Source organism: Anoplophora glabripennis, unplaced genomic scaffold (genome assembly GCF_000390285.2).
Source record: "Anoplophora glabripennis isolate ALB-LARVAE unplaced genomic scaffold, Agla_2.0 scaffold13, whole genome shotgun sequence".
NCBI classification, from domain to species: domain Eukaryota; kingdom Metazoa; phylum Arthropoda; class Insecta; order Coleoptera; family Cerambycidae; genus Anoplophora; species Anoplophora glabripennis.
Genome location: NW_019416478.1, coordinates 1,873,830 through 1,894,217, shown reverse-complemented (window position 1 = coordinate 1,894,217; position 20,388 = coordinate 1,873,830). Strand labels below are relative to the sequence as shown.

Sequence of the window (20,388 nt, the reverse complement as noted above, 5' to 3'; positions counted from 1 at the left end):
CCTTAGCAAAGCGCATCCCAGGCTGCATAGCCGCACTACCCTACCCAACCATACCACACATAAACATGACACTACCCCCGGGGTTTACACAGACGAGCCGGCGAAGCAAGAAGAGCGCCAGAAGAAAGGGCCCTAGCCGGCGGGGCCCAGCCAGGACAAAAGGAGGTCCCACAAAGCGCCTACACCGGCCGCATTTGCGGTCGGGGTAGACGACGGATGGGGCCCACCTACGAAGGCTGTCCAGGCCTACACGAGATGAGGCAGGATAAAGAGGGATAATCCCCCTCGATCCCAAATCATTGAGGCCAATTTCTAGCCATAGAATAATGGCGGCGGTTAATTTTGCAAAAATGGGGAACGTGCTTGTAACGTAACCTGGTGTCTTCGAACGAAATTTAAAATTTTGATACTGTTCTTAGCTGTGTTTGTGCCGTTTTCCTTTTATTGGAGTTCATAGGTTCAAAATGTTAGCTGCAATATTTACTGTTATTCGTAACTTTAACAATCTGTGTCTTCGATATTTTTTTATTTTTAGCCACAAAATTAAGATTTGTAATGACAACTACGACGTCATAACCTCAAATATTTTCAGGGTTTCAAAACATCAAAAAATTTATGTGTACGTATCAGGGGAAAGGGGGAGCAACCTTGAGTCTAAAAAAATTGCAGTAACTTTATTCAAATCGGATACAGGGTTTTATGCTCTGAGTTGCTCTAATAGCTACAATCTTTGTTAAAACGAAAACACCTATGTAGTTAATAATATAACCTTACATTCATTACACAGCAGTTATGTTATTTTAATTTACTCGATTACTCTTTTGTATTCCAATTGCTAATGTAAATAAACTTTAAATTTAATTTTTATATAGTAATATAAGTGAAGTAATAAAAATGGTACAGAAAGCATTATTTGTCTGTTTAGGTAGACTGTAGGTACGTATATTTAAAGATAAATAAATGCCTAATATTCTTTTCAGGCAATATTTGTCGTTCTCCGATAGCTGATGCTATTTTTCAACATTTACTGAAAGAAAGAGGAATAGCAGATCAATGGGAAGTTGATAGTGCAGGTATAGGAGGATGGCATGCAGGGAATCGTCCAGACTCTCGTGCTAGAAACGTTTTAAAGAAGTATAACATAGAATACAATGGACGTGCCAGACAGGTATGTATTTTTTTTGCTATTTTTGGTACAGATATATTGCAACAAGTAAAGTTGAAGTATATGTACATATGTCATTTTCCAATATCTTTACCTTTAATTTAAATGAATTGCATGACGGGAATTGCTGTGTAATGGTAGAGCTAAGATATCAGTACATAATGTTTGGCAAAAAGTGCACAAATTTTAAGCGGCTATTCCGCAACTAAAATTAAAGAGTTGTAATTTAAATTTTGATCTAAAAGTGTTGAAAACAAAAAATTATTTCACAAACGTGTAATGATCTTTCACAAAATTTGATATAGTACTTAATTAGTACTTGCACAACATACCTTTCATAAGCGGAAATGATGCGAATAAAAAAGTTATTAGTATATTTTTGTAATATTTATTAACAGATATGTAACCATCTTATAATAAAAAATCTCATCAACCTTTGACATATCCTATTTTTTATCGTTGCAAAAAATCCGTGAATCGGCCCAATTGGTGGTTCTCTGCCTAGCCAATTCCACCAAGTATTATTGGCCCTCCTGGGATTGGACCTCGGATCTATTGGTTGATTCGTTTGAGGCACCAGTTGTCTATAGAATTCGCTTAATCTAGCTTGCAAATTTTGAAATACATCGCTATATATAGGATTATTTACGATATTGGTCGTTTCGCAAGGATCGCTGTAGATGTCGAACAAACAGAACCCTCTGCACACAAAATTCGGAGTGAAATTTCTGTCTCTACACCAACTCATGTCTAGTAGACGTCTCATGTTGAAAATGTCTTGAGGGAAAAGCGGCGATTGATCCCCTATGGTTTGAATGGCTTGATTGGCTAGGCTGTTTATAATCAGTTGTATATTGTAAGGTGGATTTTCGGGGCCTCTCCCTGTTTCGCCGTAATACTGGTCATATAAGCCGTTTCGGTAGGTCCCTAAAAATAATAGCGAGTTTTAATTTAAATTAATTTTTGAGGTTCAATACATACCATTTACTAGTTTATATCGTCCTTCATATCCTAAAATTCCGGACTGATTTTCAAATTCATCGATATTAAGTAATATTTCGGTCCTTGTGGTAGTTAAATTCTTCGATATAACGTCCCATTGGTTTATTCCGTCAATGTTGCCAAGATCTCTCACGTCACCACCTGTGTGATAGTTTTGTAAATTACTCGTAATTCATAAGGTATAAAATAGATTTAAAAAACATTACCTGCAGCGTGATATAAAGTGGGAAGCCAGTCACTGACGTGTATCAGCTGTTTGTTGATATAGCCCCTCTTTTCCAGCAGTGGACTATACAGTACAGCTGACCCTCGTACACCTCCTTCAAATAATGTGAATTTTAACTGAAACATATGCACTATTTAAAGAAAATGTGCCGGCTCACAAATATTTTGTGTGAATGAATATCTAACTGAAAAAATTTATTTACCAGATGTTACTTACTCCTCTGAACGGCCAAGAAGATCCATAATTTTGAAATAATCCGACTGATTGCGCCCCGTTGTCAGAGAAAAATAGTATTATGGAATTTCGCAACATATCTTTTTGCGCAAGTTTATTCACGATCTGGCCCACTGTGTTATCCATAATGTTAACTACGTCTAAAAAAAAGAAATATGTACTTTTGGTAATATTTGTATATAGGTTATTGTCGCAGCAGTAGATAGTTTAAAACTGCACTTTTATAGTATCAGTGAAGGAAAATAAATGTATGAAACAGGAAATTGAAGTTTCTGCAATTTTTTCTAAAAGAAAATGGATTTAGGACAAGACACGAAACTGATGTTCCATCTAAAATATAGTTTATTGTCCACAAAAGAAAATTGAAAGCTGAAATTTGTTTTATTAGTTTTTAGAAAAGTTCATATTTGTTCTAACAATATATTTTTTTAAAAGTTGCGTTAAATGAGGTTAAGATAGGTTAGGTTAAAGTAAAAATTTTAAATTTGAAATTTTTGGGGCAAAAACATTTAAAGAAACTTGATTTCCTCTTGCATTACCTGCGTATCTCCTTCTCTGTGGAACTCTGATGTAGTTGTAAATTTGGTTAGTCCTCGTAATATTCGGAACACCCAGCTCCGTCCCATTCCTTCCAGTGTGTGCAGCAAGATGTGTGACCAGCAAAAATAAGGGTTCGTCCGTGTTATGTCTGTCGATTATTTCTAGAGACTGATTTGCAAACAACTCAGTGGCGTATCGTCCCGCGAACTGATACTGCGGTAACAGATTGTGATGCAAATCGAATCCCGTGAATCTCTTAAAAAAAGGTACAAATATTTGTCAGGACACGTAAATGTATGTTTTCGTTCATGGTATAGAATTTCGCTTACTGTAACGTTATCCGGTAGCACAGGGGAAGTAATTGTGTAATCAAAGTAACCGACGTAGCCGTTCCAATATCCAAAATGTGTGTCGAAACCTCTGCCGGTTGGCGTTACCCTTTCGTAGGCAAAACCCAGGTGCCATTTTCCTACCATGTGGGTGCGGTATCCTAATTGCTTTAATCTTTCTGGAAGGATAGCCATGTCGAGTGGTATATATCTATTCTCTCCAGCTTGTAGTGGTGTTCCTTGCAACCCTGCAAGCGAAATTTTAATTAAAACTTAATCCACAATTTAGACACCTTTAGTGAAAATGGTGTAAAAACTTGGAATCGGGCATTTTCGAGAGTGAGAAATCGAATATAAAGTTAATATTTAGTTATTTTGTAGCATATTTTATCTTTTTTCTTAATATTTCTATGCAGAGCTGCCTCTGGATTTCAAATAAATAATTTGTCAGGCTGATTAATTTTAAGGGAAAGGGGTATACTTGTTCGATATTGATAAATCTTTTCGATTTTGAGATATTCCCATTTTTAATATTTGATGACGGCAAGTGCTTTCCAACCACTAATCTGCTTAGGTTTCGTCTTGAGAAACTGATGCCGATGAAGATAGAAAGCGAACTGTGTGCTGTTATTAGCGTCAGCTGCAAAAGACAACCTACCTCGATTAGTGCTGAAATAATATTAGTAGTGATCGGAAAGCGTCAGCCTTTAAAGATACAACTGCACATATTTTGAGATACGCAAATCGATATAGAACGGGATGGAGATACAGGAAGCGGGTAATCCATAGTAAAAGTATGCTCACCACGCCACTACTTTGCCATTGCCCATCCTACCCTCAGGACTCAAATGAATTCGGTTTACCTGTATGTGGATTTACTGACAAAGTTTTACCTGATCTTATGGGGTAGTTCCCTGTTAGTAGGGCTGCTCTGGACGGCGAGCATGTTTGTTGAGTATAATACTTGTCTAAAATGACACCGTTGTATCCTAGGGCGTCGATGTTTGGCGTAGGGAATTGATTTGATCCGTGAAGTCCAAAATCGTTCCATCCCTTGAATAAAAAGGAAAAAAAAATCATTTAAAAAGCATAACTGTATAGTACCGTTTTTAAAATTTAGTAACATACATTTTTTTTTATTTGGACACATTTTAAAACATTTCATATTTCATTCTTAAACTTTTTTTTCACATCTTGAAAAGTACTAGAGAGAATAGAGCGACTCATGTGGTGTACTGTCCTGTTAATTAAAATTAAACTTTTAAGTAGGATCCTGGGGACTGCACTTCAATGTAACAAATATCCGTAACGTTTTCATATTGTTATTTTCAACAATGTGTATTTTTTTCCGGATTTAAGGAAGGAAAAAAAACAAAAACCTTGAGAAAAAGGTGGTTAGTTAAAAAATAAATTAATTACTCAGGGGTTTTTACACTTCATGATGCTGTGACTAATACAGTTCAGTATGTGGTTAAATTTATGTGCAAGGTGTGTTAAATTCATTGAACAATATTTCTGTTATTGTTCGTGGGGTACCTACATGCTGTTTAATAATACAAAAATATTTTAGGTAAAACTCAATTACTTTCAATCAGCTTTTAAATTCAAAACGATAGATGCAGAAAACAAGATAGATGTATGCAATAGAACCTTATTATTTTTTAATATCGTGTATTTTAAAGAGGTTATACTTATTTTAAATATCCGCCAAATTTTGTACTTGCTTTCGGATATGCATATATACATGCTGATAAAATTTGAACATAGTACGCTAAGTTTTATTAAAAATGTATCTTTTTCTACTCATTTTTCTAATGTTTACTTGTATTATGGCGGCATATATGAATAATATATTGTATGATACTTATTACTATTACATACATAATGTATTAGTAATTCAACAACCTTGATCACTATATAGATATTAAATTACTTTATTGTTTATTATTATAAACAAATTAAGTTTGTAACGAAGTAGCCTTAGAAAAAATGAATAAACGATTAGAAGGATCATATCTATACGATAGCACGTTTAGCAATAATGAGTATATTCAAAAAAGGTTTTTTCCAAGGTCGTATTGCTTAAGATTTCCCTCATAAGTGAATTTTGGTTTGGTTCTAGATAATTGTGAAATGTCAAACGAAGTGTGTTTTTGGTGATTGTATTATGAATTGGTTTATTTTTTGCTGTTGGAAGATTTCATTGGTTTTTACTGAATTATTGCATCAACCGAATTAATAAAGAATTGTTGTATTCCAACTGTAAGAAATTTGATTGCTTTGTCTTTTAACAAAATACAAATGGATAGTTTATGTATTTATCAGAACCACATAAAAAAATTATTTGAGATAAATTACATAATTCATAAACATCGCTTGATCAAATACGTAAAGTAAAGATTCCTTGAATATGACAACTAAAAGAGAAAAGTTCACCTTGTATATATGCCAATAATTGTAAAATTGCCACTATTTTGAATAATAGGAAACTTGCATGAAAATTTAACTTCTTTTAGAACGACAACAACTAAGAGAGGTAAAAAAAATATATTTCCTTAATGCCATAAATCCATTGTAAGTGATTAAAATTATGTGAAAATTTAAATTTTGTCACGTGATCGAGAACGCATTGTGACGTCATTTAGTGCGACCGAGAACATAGTCTCCTTCTCGGTCGTCTGTCATCTAGTTTAATAATTCCTATGCCAATGAGACTGAACCTCCTCGAGGCACAATTAATTTCGCTTTTTCTTGTTACTTATTATGCTCGTGCTGTCTAATCGTCCAGTTACTGCCATTCATATGCTCCATTATCGATCACACTAAATGACGTCACGCAAACACCCGTTTAAAACATTTTTGCACACCAAACTTTAATAATTATTAATTAACAATCTCTAAGAGATTTCTAATATTTCGACTATATGTTTACTTTTAGACATTAAAAAATATATATGCAAGTTGATTTCTTTTTCGTTTTCTCCTATTTTTCTGTTGAGATTTCTTTAATGGTAGATATTTACTAAAAATTTTTCGCAAATACACAACTTGTCATGACACCTGAACACCAAACATAATAATTTGTATTGAATATAAAATTTGTTTAGTATAATTGATATACAAGATATGCTTTAGCCACATACAATGTAATTAAAGTAAATACTGGGAACAGTACTTTGTACTGTAATTAACTGCAGAGAACCAAAGTCGATGTTCGATCACACTGTTTGATGTTTCCGCCAATTCTCAAGGACGATCTTCGGCTTCTTTAAATTTCGGCGATCCGTGATGTTGTTTTGACATGATTAGGTTTCTGGATTTATGTTCTTCATATCGTCCATTGGGCATGGTTTGATTTTTGTAGATTTCTTACTGTTTCACTGAAAACATCGACGATTTTTTGGGCGATCCGCAGCGATCTTTTGCGGTCGCTTTGCCAACGTTGTCCACTCAAGTTTGGTGCGTCTGGAGCTGTTTTTTTGCTCTATTGACAACACCTGCGGTTGCATTTAAAACATCGGTGAAAATTTATCGCTACGCCGAATATTGAATTATGTCAATTCACAAAATATTTTTAGGACTATCGAAAAAATTGTATGTTCAACTCAGCAGAAAAATAAATTGACTGCCATGGCTGGTTTGGTAGAAATTACCGGAGTCAGTCTCGAATTTTGCTGCCTAGTTAAACAAATTATTGTCACACTTTCATCTTTTGAGTCAACGTTTTAATAACTTTTTTAATATAATTTTATCAGTGTGTTAAGTTAACAGAAATGAAACATAGGAATTATTTTTCCCTTAAAATAATAATTTAAAGAATTACCTACTATCTTTTTTATTAGAACATTCAGAACTTCTAGTTTATCTTTTTATCTGTTGGAATGCCTCGATCCTTATAAATGGATGAATAAATAAATAAACTTTGTATTCAAAGTTAAGCTTTCAAAGCAAATTGTCAATATGTCAAAAAAATTAAATGTTAATTAGTTTTCCCACTGGTTTGCGGATTTGTCTATTATGTTTCACGTAGCAGTAAATAGATATGTATTTGTAGTCAATTTTACGTCAATTAACACACAAAAAATGCTATACTAGACTGGAGGAAGTAATAGTAACGGAATAATTTCAAAAGAAAATTCATTTTTGTCCACATTGTCTGCGGTTACCATAAGGAATTGGATAAATTGGGTTGAAGGTAATAAACGCCATAGTGTATTGTATTGTTAATTGATCAGGTTTTATCATGCATTTACGAGTATGTCAATACAAGAAGTAAATTGATTAAATACGAACAAATATATACAGGGTGTTCCGTTCGTGTTTCAAAAAAACTTGTGTGTAAGTTCCTCATAGGAAAATAATGTAACGTTTTTTTCTTAGACGCCCTGTTTTCGAGATACAGTGTGTTGAAGTTGTTACTTTCCAAATGGTTTTTCTTAATTATCTTTAAATCGGCGAAAGATAAAAACTTCAAAATTTGTACACGATTAAACATCAACTGGACGTTAAGAATAGTTTCTTTCTGAAAAGCACTGTTGCCGATACAGGTAATTGGAGGGGTACAATCGAAAAAAAAATATGTTAAAAGTCAAAATTTGTAACATTTTTAAACCGTTTTGTAAACTCTAAAGTATACTACAAAAAAAGGTATACCTGTCGAAATTCGGTAGCATGTACAATTTTCGAGAAAAACGAAGTTGCATATTTGTGCGATGCGCAAGGCGATGCTGCCAACCGCATATCACTAAATATCTCCATCAGGGCGTAATTCAAAAAGTTCGGTTATTTTCTGAACAGACCTCGTATTACGAGCAGCTTACGGTTTATCGCGGTCTATACAGCATGTCAAATGCATTGAGAACAAGTTAATCAAATAATAATTTTATGGTCCTAAATCTTAAGAGAATTTTATGTTAAAACAGTGTATTATACACTTTCCACATATAGAGATTTTGTTCTAGGACTCGGTAATTTTCCATCATATTTTTTTTCAAGCTACTTGATTTTTTTTTTAGTACCAATGAAGGGTTTATAAAAAATATATTCTTGTCGCATGTTGCTAGAACGTACTGTGTTAGAGATAGATGCCAAAACATACGGTATTGTCTTGTTTTGAATTAACAGTACTGATAATCTATGAAATAAATTACTATTTATATGATTCTTCTTACTCTCATCTTATAAAGGAGGCATTTTGTTGATACATATCTTTACGACTGTTTTTCTTATTGTAAATTCACAATAATGTTTGGCAAAACGTATTTTTTACACCCTGGGCATATAAAAATAAAATGAAAATAATGAGATAATTTTACCATTTTGGTATTTATTATGCTGTACCAATACAATATTTTTACTATACTATTTGGAAACTGTTAGAAATCGAAAATATTATAGTTTTTATTAACGTTAGCGGTTTACTCTTTAAAACTTATTTAGTTGTGGTTTGTGTTTGTATACAAATTGGGCAAAGTTAGGCAAGATCTAGTTCCAATTTTTCATTTTCATGTCAAATTGAGCATTGTTACATTTAAATAGTACAATATTATTTTAGATTTAGTTGTGCAATCTTAATTATTAATAAATGAGAAAAATTAATATTGTTTTTACAAGTGAGTCAGTGATAAAAGCTAAGATGTATGATATTTTCGGTACAGCAATTTTTCGGTAAAATAAAATTTATACTTATGCTCTGTTATTATTATTTTTACATTGGGCTAGAGTGAAAGCAGAAGCTTATTGTACCGAGTTCTAATCTAATATACAAAAGTTAAATAAATAAAACGTGTAAAAAAAAATAACAACTATTAAAACTAAAATTACGTATGGACCAAATTTAGACAATGATCAAGTCTAGATTTGACGATTGAAGGCTGATATCACATTTTGTGGTAGTAAGTTCGACATGTCAAATACACGATTCAGCAAGAAATATTGACTTGTACAGGTGTGAAACTGTTTCTTCTTTAATATCTCGTTATGAGATCATATATCCTCCAGAGATTTTGGCGTGTTACACGTTTCGTAACAACAGGGAGTGTAATAGTATGCCTTTGGACACCTTCAAATTTAGACCAGGGTGAATCTGTTTTGAGGTGGTTGTGAGAGGGGGCAAGCAATTTTTTTTTGGATTACCTTCAATATAACACATAATAAAAATGTAAATCCCTAAATCTGGGCGAGGTCCGGAACATTTTCAAAACTGCAAAAATTTTTAAAAAATTAAAAAATTATATCTGATTTTTTTTTACCTATTTTGGAAGAATATTGAAGAGGAAAAAAGTTTTAGAATTGAATTTCGCACAATATACTGTAAGTTAAAAATGTTTACATGTATTACCGATGTTGCAAAATAGCAATAATTGATGAAAAAAAGGCAAAATAATCAAGTTTTTTGGATAATTTTTTTAAAATATTTTAATTGCTCCTAGGGCATTCTAATTCTAATTCTAAAAACTTTATAGTATAATAAAACAACACACCAAATTTCATTAAAATCGGTTCTATAGTTTTCGCAAAATAAATTTTTGAAAAAAAATTTGGAAAAAAATTCGAAATTATAATTTTTGAAAAAACTAAATTGCAAATTGATAAATGTAACCTACTTATTTAAAAATAAAAAAAGAGTGTTATCTTTAAAAGTTTACTGTGTCGGTCCTAATCAACCGATTTCAATTTTTCAAAAACCATTTGAAAGGTTGAGCGGTCTTTTCTATGTGAAAAAATGTTCAAGTATCTAGATGCTTTATTTGAAGCTGTGCAACATATTGAAAATTAGAAAAAAATTTTTCAAAAAATTATTTAGCGAAAACCATCCAACCGATTGTAATGAAATTTGGTGTGTTGTTTTATTATACTTTAAAGTTTTTTTTACCAAAATTAGAATGCCCTCTTAGCAATTAAAATATTTTTAAAAAATTATCCAAAAAACTTGATTATTTTGCCTTTTTTTCATCAATTATTGCTATTTTGCAACATCGGTAGTATATTTAAACATTTTTAACTTACAGTATATTGTGCAAAATGCAATTCTAAAACTGTTTTCCTCTTCAATATTCTTCCAAATGCATAGGTCCAAGATATAAGTAAAAAAACTCAGAGATAAAATAAGCATATTTTTTAATTTTTGCAATTTTGAAAATGTTGCGGACCTCGCCCAGATCTAGGGATCTATACTTTTATCATGTGAATTGTACTGAAGCTATTCCAGCAAAAATTAGCTTGCCCCCTCTTACATTCAAGAAGTGGGATATTTCGACACATCCGCTCTAGTCTAATTATTGCAGAATGTGTTGCTTTATACAGGCTGTTAAAAAAAGAGTGTAAAATATTTAAGGAGGTAATAGTATGAACCAAAATAAGCAGAAAAGTCTCAATAAACATGGGTCCGCAAAGTAACGGTTGCGGAGATATGGAATGTTTTATGTTTTTTAGCCCCTTTTTTTATTTTGCAAAAACGTTGTGTATTTTCTTATAATAGTTGGTTGATGTTTAGTGAAATAAACAGTACGTATTTGACAGTTGTTCTCAGTGCACAAGTTTTCTTTCGCTATGGCTGGTTACTCTAACGCAGAATTAACAGACATGCATTTCATGTATGGTCGTGCTAATGGGAACGCCACCGAAGCGCGACGTCTTTATGTTGACGCTTATCCAAATCGCCAGATTCCTTCACAACGCATGTTTGGAAGAATTCACCAAAGATTGCGTGATACCGGTTCCTTGAGCAAACAGTGCCATTTATCCGGAAGACCAAGGTCGGTATCCACTCCTAGAGCAGAAGAAGAAATTCTAGCACTGGTAGAGCAGAATCCAGGTACGAGTGTGCGGAGAATATCAGCCGAGGTAGGAATTAGTGGTCCTCTTGTTTGGAGAATCCTTCACGAGCAACTGCTTTATCCATACCATGTGCAACGAGTACAGGCCTTAAATCCAATAAATGATCATCAAGCACGTTTGGTTTTTTGCCGCTGGTTTCTACGTCATGATGCTGAAGACCCTCGTTTTCTTGCAAACATTCTTTTTACTGATGAGGCCGGGTTCACAAGAAATGGAGTGTTTAATTTTCACAATACGCATATTTGGGCCGACGAAAATCCTCATGCTCTAATAGAATCTGGACATCAGGCACGTTTTTCATTAAACATTTGGATGGGTATTGTAGGTGACAGGTTTCTAGGTCCTGTTGTTTTACCAAACCGATTAACAGGCGCTGCTTACCTCAACTTTCTGCAGAACACACTGTATGAGTTTTTGGAAGACATTCCTTTGAATCAGAGGCAACAAATGTGGTTCCAGCATGATGGTGCTCCAGCTCATTTTTCCATGGCCGTTAGAGAGCATTTACACCAAACTTTTCCACATAGATGGGTAGGAAGGGCCGGACCTGTTTTATGGCCTCCAAGATCGCCTGATCTGAACCCTCTAGATTTCTTTGTTTGGGGATATTTGAAGACATTAGTGTATGGTACTCCTGTAAATAGCCTGGAAGAGCTGCAGCTACGGATTAATCAAAAGTGTCAAGAAATCCAAACCAAGGAGGGTGTTTTCGAAAGAGTTCGAATATCGTTGAGACGAAGATGTCGTGCCTGCTTGGAAATGGACGGAGGGCACTTTGAACATCTTCTGTAACTTTGTTTTTTGTTTGTTAAAAGCTTCCTTTGTCGGTTTATTCCTAATAAAATAAAATGTTTGAAAAACGAATAGTGGTCCATATCTCCGCAACCGTTACTTTGCGGACCCATGTTTATTAAGACTTTTCTGCTTATTTTGGTTCATACTGTTACCTCCTGAAATATTCTACACTCTTTTTTTTAACACCCTGTATAGTATTCGGACGAATATATGCACTATACATCTTGAGAAAAGTAACCGTGTTAGGATCTTCGAAAGTTCTAGGAATCATATAAAATAACTGGTTATATTTTCTTATAATTTTGGATATATGGGCACTCCACCACAATGACTGCGATGGTAGCGCCAAGGTCATTATACTTTGACACAATATTTAGGTTGTGGCCTTCAATTATGTAATTTAATTTGGGGTTCCAAACCCCAATGGTTAATGAGATCTAGGTCATTTTGTAAAGGTAATGAGAATAACTGCAAGTCATCGGCATAGAAAAGGGATCCAGATGTATAGTTCTTTGTAAGGTCCAATACATAAACTAAAAAGGAGATAAGGACCCAGGACTGAACCCTGTTGCACACCACTTAAGAATTCTCGATTCTCAGAGCGACAGTCACCATCCCGCGTCGTAAATTGTCGCTTATAAGAAAATATTTTATTCATGATGATAATTTTCAACGTACTTTCAGATTATTTCAGACAAATCCAAATCAATTGTATCCGAAAGCTCATCAGAATACATAATATGTTCTCTATGAACGTCTAGTGGCTGTGGATTGTTGTCAAATTAAAAAAAATATGAGTTATTTATTTACGTTAGTTTTTTCATGACAAATGTGGGTTGTGATGAGTGTATCGATATTTAGGAGACAGCCAAAAATGTGCGTACTTTGTCTTTGCTAGAAATATGGAAGGATCGATAGAATTTTTTGTATTTAAGGTTGGTACAACTTAAACAATCTCAAAAGTGAGAGTTAAACAATTCTCCTTTATTTTTTTTTTAACGAACTATTTAACAATAATGATTTTCAGGGATTTTTCAATATTTTGTGCTTGCCACAAAACGGTTAAATGACATTCAAGACGAAAAAATGTGTTATAATGATACATAATCCTGACTAAGAATAAAACGCAACAATCATTTACTTATTTTCGCATATGATGAGACGGAGTATGTTCTTTTTCTTCATACATTGAGAAAATATAAGAATTTAACCTCCGCAACATCGCTTGCTGAAACAAGTATTGACACCCTAGGTTTACTAGGTTCACGGATACTGGAAATCCAGTACCTTTGGCGATAGCTAATTCTCTAACTAATAAAGCCAAAGTAACTCGGATCTTACAAATGAAAGTATTAGGATTGTTCTGCAGCAGCCGCAAACTGTTTTCAACTATCAGATATACTCGGCTGCTTCAGTTGTCACGTACTTTCAGCGTATTTACGGTCACAAATCAGCTGGTCAAATATCTCTGATAGTAAGTCCTCGACTACTACAAAAACTACCTATTTAAACTGCAGTACATTCTACAATACTCCAGTCGGGTTAAACAAAAAAAGGGCTTAACCGGGAAAAAATTAGGGACCACAATTTTATTATTCTAACCTTTAGGGGGGGGGGGGTTAATGTAAATTCAGAATCGCGACTGAATTCCACCTCTGCGTCAGCCGCCATCTTGAATTTAAGGAAAAATCGTTTTTGCTCAATATCTAGGCCATTTTCAACTTTACAACAAAAATGGTAAGGACTTACGTTGTTGCAAATGCGATTTCCTACAACTTCTTTATTTACAAATTTTATTGTGCGATCCAACGACCTCAATTCTGAGGTCTTTGGTGCGATCGATATTTTTCAAGTTAAGGGGGAAAATAGTGACAAAATATAATTATTGAATTATCTCGTTTGTTATTGACTATACGACATAAATGTACATAAACAAAGTTGGAAAGAATTATATTTTCTACAATTTTGATCTCTTTAATTTTTTCGCTACTACCAATATTTAAGGTCCTACGCTTGCGGTAAAGACGCGAGCGTAGGACCTTGCGGGAGTTGGTTTCAAAGGAATTGTTTTTGCTCAATATCTCGGCCATTTTCAACTTTACAACAAAAATGGTAAGGACTTAAGTTGTTGCAAATGCGATTTCCTACAACTTCTTTTATTACAAATTTTATCGTGCGATCGATATTTTTCAAGTTAAGGGGGAAAATAGTGACAAAGTATAATTATTGAATTATCTCGTTTGTTATTGACTTTACGACATAAATGTACATAAACAAAGTTGGAAAGAATTATATTTTCTACAACTTTGATCGCTTTGATTTTTTCGCTACTACCAAAATTTAAGGTCCTACGCCTACGGCAAGCCTAACTAAACTCAAGGGATCAACATTCCATAGGCCTGACGTCTCCGCAAGCGAAGGACCGTAAATGTTGGTAGATAATTATACTTTGTCACTATTTTCTCCCTTAACTTGAAAAATATCGATCGCACGATAAAATTCGTAATAAAAGAAGTTGTAGGAAAACGCATTTGCAACAACTTAAGTCCTTACCATTTTTATTGTAAAGTTTAAAATGGTCGAGATATTGAGCAAAAACGATTTTTCCTGAAATTCAAGATGGCGGCTGACGCAGGGGTGGAATTCAGTCGCGATTCTGAATTTACACTACTATTGACCCCCCCCTAAAGGTTAGAACAATAAAATTGTGGTCCCTAATTTTTTCCCGGTTAAATGACAACCCGACTGGGCTACAAATCCTGTTGCCGAAGATGGAATCGTTTTAGTATTAGCTTTAATGGTACAAATATAAGTTCCACTTTAGTAAAAAACAATATGGCTTCGCGTAATGAACTACTGGGAAAAATTACAAGAACAAAAAAAATCAGAAATTTTTTTGTGACAGGCTGTATTTCAAGGAAAAATAGTCATATCGAGATTCGAAGCTTCAAATCTCTAATTTCAAGATCTTTTGGTACAAAATTTTTTTGAGCCCCGGTTATTACGCAGACATAGGAAATTTTTTTTTTTTTCAGTTTTAATTTATTTTTTTTTGGCCTCTGCACGTCAATTTTTTAAGATATGCGGCTTTGAATGAAAAAGGATTTTTTTCTCTTTGATCATCAACACCTCAGTAACTAATGACCGTACAGTAAATTTAAGGGCGGTTTTGAAAACTTGAATAAACCCTTTACAGGGACCTTTCATGATTTTTGAAGAAAAAAAATTTTTTTCATCCTTAACACTAATTTGAAAAAAGTGCGAAAAAAATTACTGTTAAACGGTTTTTTAGAAAATGTACCGCTAATTTACAAATATTGATGAGACAGCTAAATGTACCAGGCGTTTTTCTGTTTCAAACCGTTCAAATTTTGGATATAATTAGAAGAGACACGTTTACACATACACATAAGACACATAAGAAACACGTTTATTGCTCCTAATCATTACGTAATCATTATCAAAATGAATTAAATGAATTAAAATAAATTATTAATTTTTTTTTTATTTTTGAAAATTTTTTTTTTTTCAAAAACACATTCAGCTTTTACAAACCATAATTATACTAAATCTTGTTTAATTGCATTAAAATTAAAACTGGTACTCCAAAGTGAATTTCGTCCTCGATTTACACAGATTGATTGATTTGATTTTTGATATTTTCTGCGAAGTTTATTTACGTTTCAGAAAAAATATATATATTTAAAGATTTTGTAAACCATAATTCCTTGTGTTAACGTTAAGAATGAAATAAAAAATGTTTTTCTTCAAATCAACTCAACTATTCAACTGAAATATTGATGATCGAAGACAAAAGGATCCTTTTCCATTCAAATTTCGATATCTTAACAAAAAAATTGACGTGCAGAGACCAAAACAAACCTAAACTAAAGCTGTGTAATAAAGCTAACTGACCTATGTCTAAGTGAAAAACATTTTCCTGAAAAAAGTTGGGAATGTTTTTTTCTAGCGTTATTTCCTATGATTTCGCAATAACCGGAGTTCAAAAATTTTTTTGTCAAACTATCTTGAAAACTAGACTTGAAGCTTCCAATTGCTTTTTTTATCCCGATACAACCATTTTTCACTGAGATATGGTCTGCCAAATATCACTAAAAAATTTTATGTTTGTTCCCTTAATTTTTCTCGGTAGTGTATTTGTAATTGTTCAAATTGCAGATTTGTGTTTAATAGTAATTAGTGCCTATGCTATGTCGTACGTGTTTTGATGTTAGTTTGTGTTTGATTTATAAGTAAATACGTATTTAATTTTTTATCACTACATATTTAACTTCCTCGTTACTTTTAACTTTCACTTAACCACATTATTTTCTATTTTTCCATTTCCGATAATGACTAAATTAATTGCTTTTGTGTCGTCGTAGAACTTATGTGTAATGAATTTTATCTACTCCCATTATAGTAAACATATTATTAATGCATTGTTTTTAAGAAGGTAAGTTGATTTTACCGTAGATGTGGAAGTAGCTATGCACAATAGGGGGTAAGTGAGGTAACTTACCTCCCTAGGGAAAAAAGCGATTTCGAGTTATAAATGCGTTTTTTTAACAAATAAATAGAAATATTTGACTAACATTACATTTTATTAATTATTACTATTTATAAAATCTGGATAATTATTTCCCTCGCGTTTACTAATTGTCACTTTTTTCTCAAAATGATTTGACCGCTCCATTTCAGTCACCGGAGGCTCAATATTATCAGACTGATCCATTAAAACAGCATGATGCGACGTACTACTAGAACCTGGAGTTGAAGTGTCATTGTAAAGAATCCTGTTGGCTATTTCATTTTTGTTACTTAAACTGTCAGCAACATAACTTTCTGCAGTTGTGGCTGATTTCCACCCACCATGTCTCTTGATTGCTAATACATCAACTCCTGTATTAGCCAGTAACGTTGCCGATGTTCTTCGGAACGAATGGCCTATATATGTTTCAGGATGATTTAGTTTCAAAAACTGTGCAATCTTATTAGGAATCATAGAAAGGGTATTCTTGCCGACTGGTTGGTTGCAACATCTACCTGCTTGATAGCGCATAAAAAAGCGTGAAATTTCAGTTTTAATTTCCAATCTTGATATATTTCTTGAAAATTTCTAGGTGAGAAACAGAACCCAAACGAGAAGTAATTGTAAACGTACGTGACATATCATTAGAATCTGGAATTGTAACTACAATTCATCGAAATTTTTAAATTGACGTTGTCCAAAGTAAGTTTGCATAACTCATCAGAACGGCATGCTCCTGCAATGCCTAAGACCGTCACTACCTTCATTAGCAAATATGTGTTATCGGGTGCCTGAACGAGAAAATCGTTGACTTGTTCTCTTGTAAAAATGTTTGACTTTTTAGGTGTATAGCCGTCATTCTTACGTTTCAAAAATGCTCTCAGTTTGAGGTATTTTGATATATCCACGTTCTCCTCTATGAAAATAGGTGACTTAATCATTAACTATTCACTCCACAAACTCTCCGGTGACTAAAGTTCTTGACTTCTCCATGAAATATGCTAGCAGTGATATTTCAGAAACACCAGTATTTTGGTTCTGGCACCATTCTTTGAAATTTCTATACGCTCGTCCGTAGCGTACTTTCGACTTCTCGGGCAATACAAATTCGCAAGCAGCATTTGCATTTGCATTTCGCACATACTATTTGAAAATCACTCATTTAGAAATAATAATTCAAAACCTGCAAAATTGCATCTTTTATGTGGCTTTATTTATAAGCACATTAGAAACGACAAAATCCAAATAACCAAGGCGACGTTGCAAGATTTCGAATAATGTCAAAATGAAATGATTAAGAAATGTCAAAAAATAAAACCTAATCTTTATTTCATGAACCGTAAAGAATTGTGGGAGCAGATAAATGTTATACACCACGCAGCAGTTAAGTATAATTTACCAGTCTCGGACTCTATTGCCAGCCCTCGCTCTGCTCGGGCGCAAAATCGTCCTCGACTGGTAAATAATACTTACCTCCTTTGTGATGTAAATAACTATAATAGCTTCTAGTTGTTTTTGTGTCTATGGGTCGTAAGTGACATTTTCATGATATTGATAAACGTAAAAAAAGCCATTTACAAGAGACATTTTCCTACTGTCAAAAATTGTCTCACAAATTATAAACAATCTGTACCTATTTCATTTCGGGGATTCCTAAAAGTAAATAGGTAACTGTCATTTTGATAATTTGGAAGGTTGCGACGTCTAGTATGACTGCTATCTGTACTATCACGATGGCAACTTATAATACAGGGTGTTGCATAAGTGTATATAAAAATGTTTAAAGGCGGTCTTTTATACAAATTTTTTTAATGGGAGCCTCCCCTAAAAAGTTATAGAGGAGTACTGGTTTTTTCAATTTTTTTCAAAAATTGTTGAATATAAGCAAACGAGATTTGGAACAACTGTAGTACTTATAGTCGATTTCCTCTTTCGTTAGAATTCTGGACATTTTCGGACGGTATCCGACTGATTTGCGTTTCAAATATGGTATTAGTTTTGGAAATTTTCTGGTATCTACATTATTTTTGGCATTCAGTGTACTTTTTAACATGGAATATACTGACCATAACGTCGAAAGTTTAATTTTATTAATTTATGTTCGAAATATACCAGTAATCCCGCTTTTTTACTCTTACTTTAAATTTTTTACTCTTTCAAATTTTTTTAAGCGAAGTAATATTTTAAGATGCCTTTGTTTATTTAGAAATTTTTTTGTTTCGTAGAAAAACTTAGTATTGCTCTGTTTTTGAGAAAAAAAAAATATTTTTTTTCATTGTAATTTCTTGAAAACTTCAAAACTGGGCCTATTTTGAATAACTTTTGTAAAGTTAAAATTATTTCTATTAAAATTATTTTAAATTATACATTATTATTTACTTCTTTTTCTAAGTTTAATAAACCGGTTTACACCATCCGCATTTAATGGACTGTCACTTTTTAGGAGTCTCCGATTAAAAAAAAATTGTAGAAAGACTTCCCTCAAAATTTTCCAAGAATTGCAGTCCTGAATTTTTTGTACATACTTATGCAACACCCTGTATACCTAAACATTTTATTTTTGCCTCCAGCGAGTAAAGTATTAGCTTTGCGAGAGTGTAATTTTGGCATCAGACAAATAAAATTTGAAAAAATTATAATTTTAAACAACTCGACAATTTTTTTTATCATTACCAATTTGATCTACTTACGATGTCGTCTCCAAGAATAATAACTATATGCGGCCTGTCCGACGCACCCCGGATTATCACAATGGGAAATAAGATCGAAATGCACAAGACACGCTCGATTACCGTCATAACAACAATAAATAATATACTTGCCGTCCCCAAGACACTTTCACTGCCGTCGTCGGTCGGAAATCCACAACTGAAATGCTCGGAAGACGGATAGTAACTTATATGTACCTCAGTTTGTCGGGTAAAGTGGTTTTTAAAAAAAAGTTTTTCTCTTCGGTTTGGAGTTTCGTTGGTTTTCTGTGTAGATAAACAGATATTCTTGGTGGAGTTGTGATTCCGAATGTGTTCCCGATAGTTGGCTTACAGGGTGGATGAACATTTCTGGGGACATTTGGTTGTTTTCTAGATTTACGTAAAATTTTTATCTTGTGCGTTTTATTTTTTTACTTCCAATCGTTTTGCAAAAAAAAATACAATTTCCATGGACATAAACATACTCTAGCTTGTTTTTCATTAATGGAGTAATACTGTCGCATTAGATTTTTATTGCGATTAAATCCAGTTGTAAATTTAAGTGACTAGCAATTGCTATTGGATGTTGATGAACCTGCCCAACTTAGCAGCGTAATACATGACAGAATTGCAAAATGTAATAGTTATTTACACCATAAAGGAGGTAAGTATTATTTACCAGTCGAGGGCAATTTTGCGCCCGAGCGGAGCGAGGGCTGGCAATAGAGTCCGAGACTGGTAAATTATACTTAACTGCATCGTGGTGTATATCATTTTATCTGTTCCCACAGTTCTTTAAGGTTTATAAAATAAAGATTAGGTTTTATTTTTTGACATTTCTTAATCAATTCATTTTGACATTATTCGAAATCTTGCAGAGTCGCCTTGGTTGTGGATTTTGTCGTTTCTAAGGTGTTTATAAACAAAGCTACATAAAAGTTGCAATTTTGCTGGTTTTGAATTATTATTTCTAAATGCCTGCGAATTTTTATTGTTCGAGAAGTCGAAAGTGAGAACAAGTCGACGATTTTCTCGTC

General features: G+C 33.3%; 2 protein-coding genes across 2 annotated transcripts in view; one reads left to right on the top strand and one right to left on the bottom strand.

Moving 5' to 3' along the window:
• The first annotated feature begins 758 nt into the window (after window positions 1-758).
• Window positions 759-20,388, top strand: part of LOC108904390 (low molecular weight phosphotyrosine protein phosphatase 1) — a 30,182-nt gene continuing 10,552 nt past the window's right edge. The window contains exons 1-2 of the mRNA XM_018706921.1: window positions 759-925; window positions 981-1,168. Of these exons, the coding sequence (XP_018562437.1) occupies window positions 895-925; window positions 981-1,168 (219 nt within the window). The 5' untranslated portion in view covers window positions 759-894. The remainder of the gene's footprint in view (window positions 926-980; window positions 1,169-20,388) is intronic.
• LOC108904382 (arylsulfatase B-like) lies at window positions 1,547-19,519 on the bottom strand. Its single transcript, XM_018706909.2, has 8 exons — window positions 19,352-19,519; window positions 4,390-4,549; window positions 3,497-3,744; window positions 3,167-3,422; window positions 2,610-2,767; window positions 2,374-2,509; window positions 2,147-2,308; window positions 1,547-2,092 (listed from the first exon to the last, which is right to left on the bottom strand). The coding sequence occupies exons 1-8, from the start codon at window positions 19,457-19,459 to the stop codon at window positions 1,557-1,559; spliced, it is 1,764 nt and encodes a 587-aa protein (XP_018562425.1). The 5' UTR covers window positions 19,460-19,519; the 3' UTR covers window positions 1,547-1,556.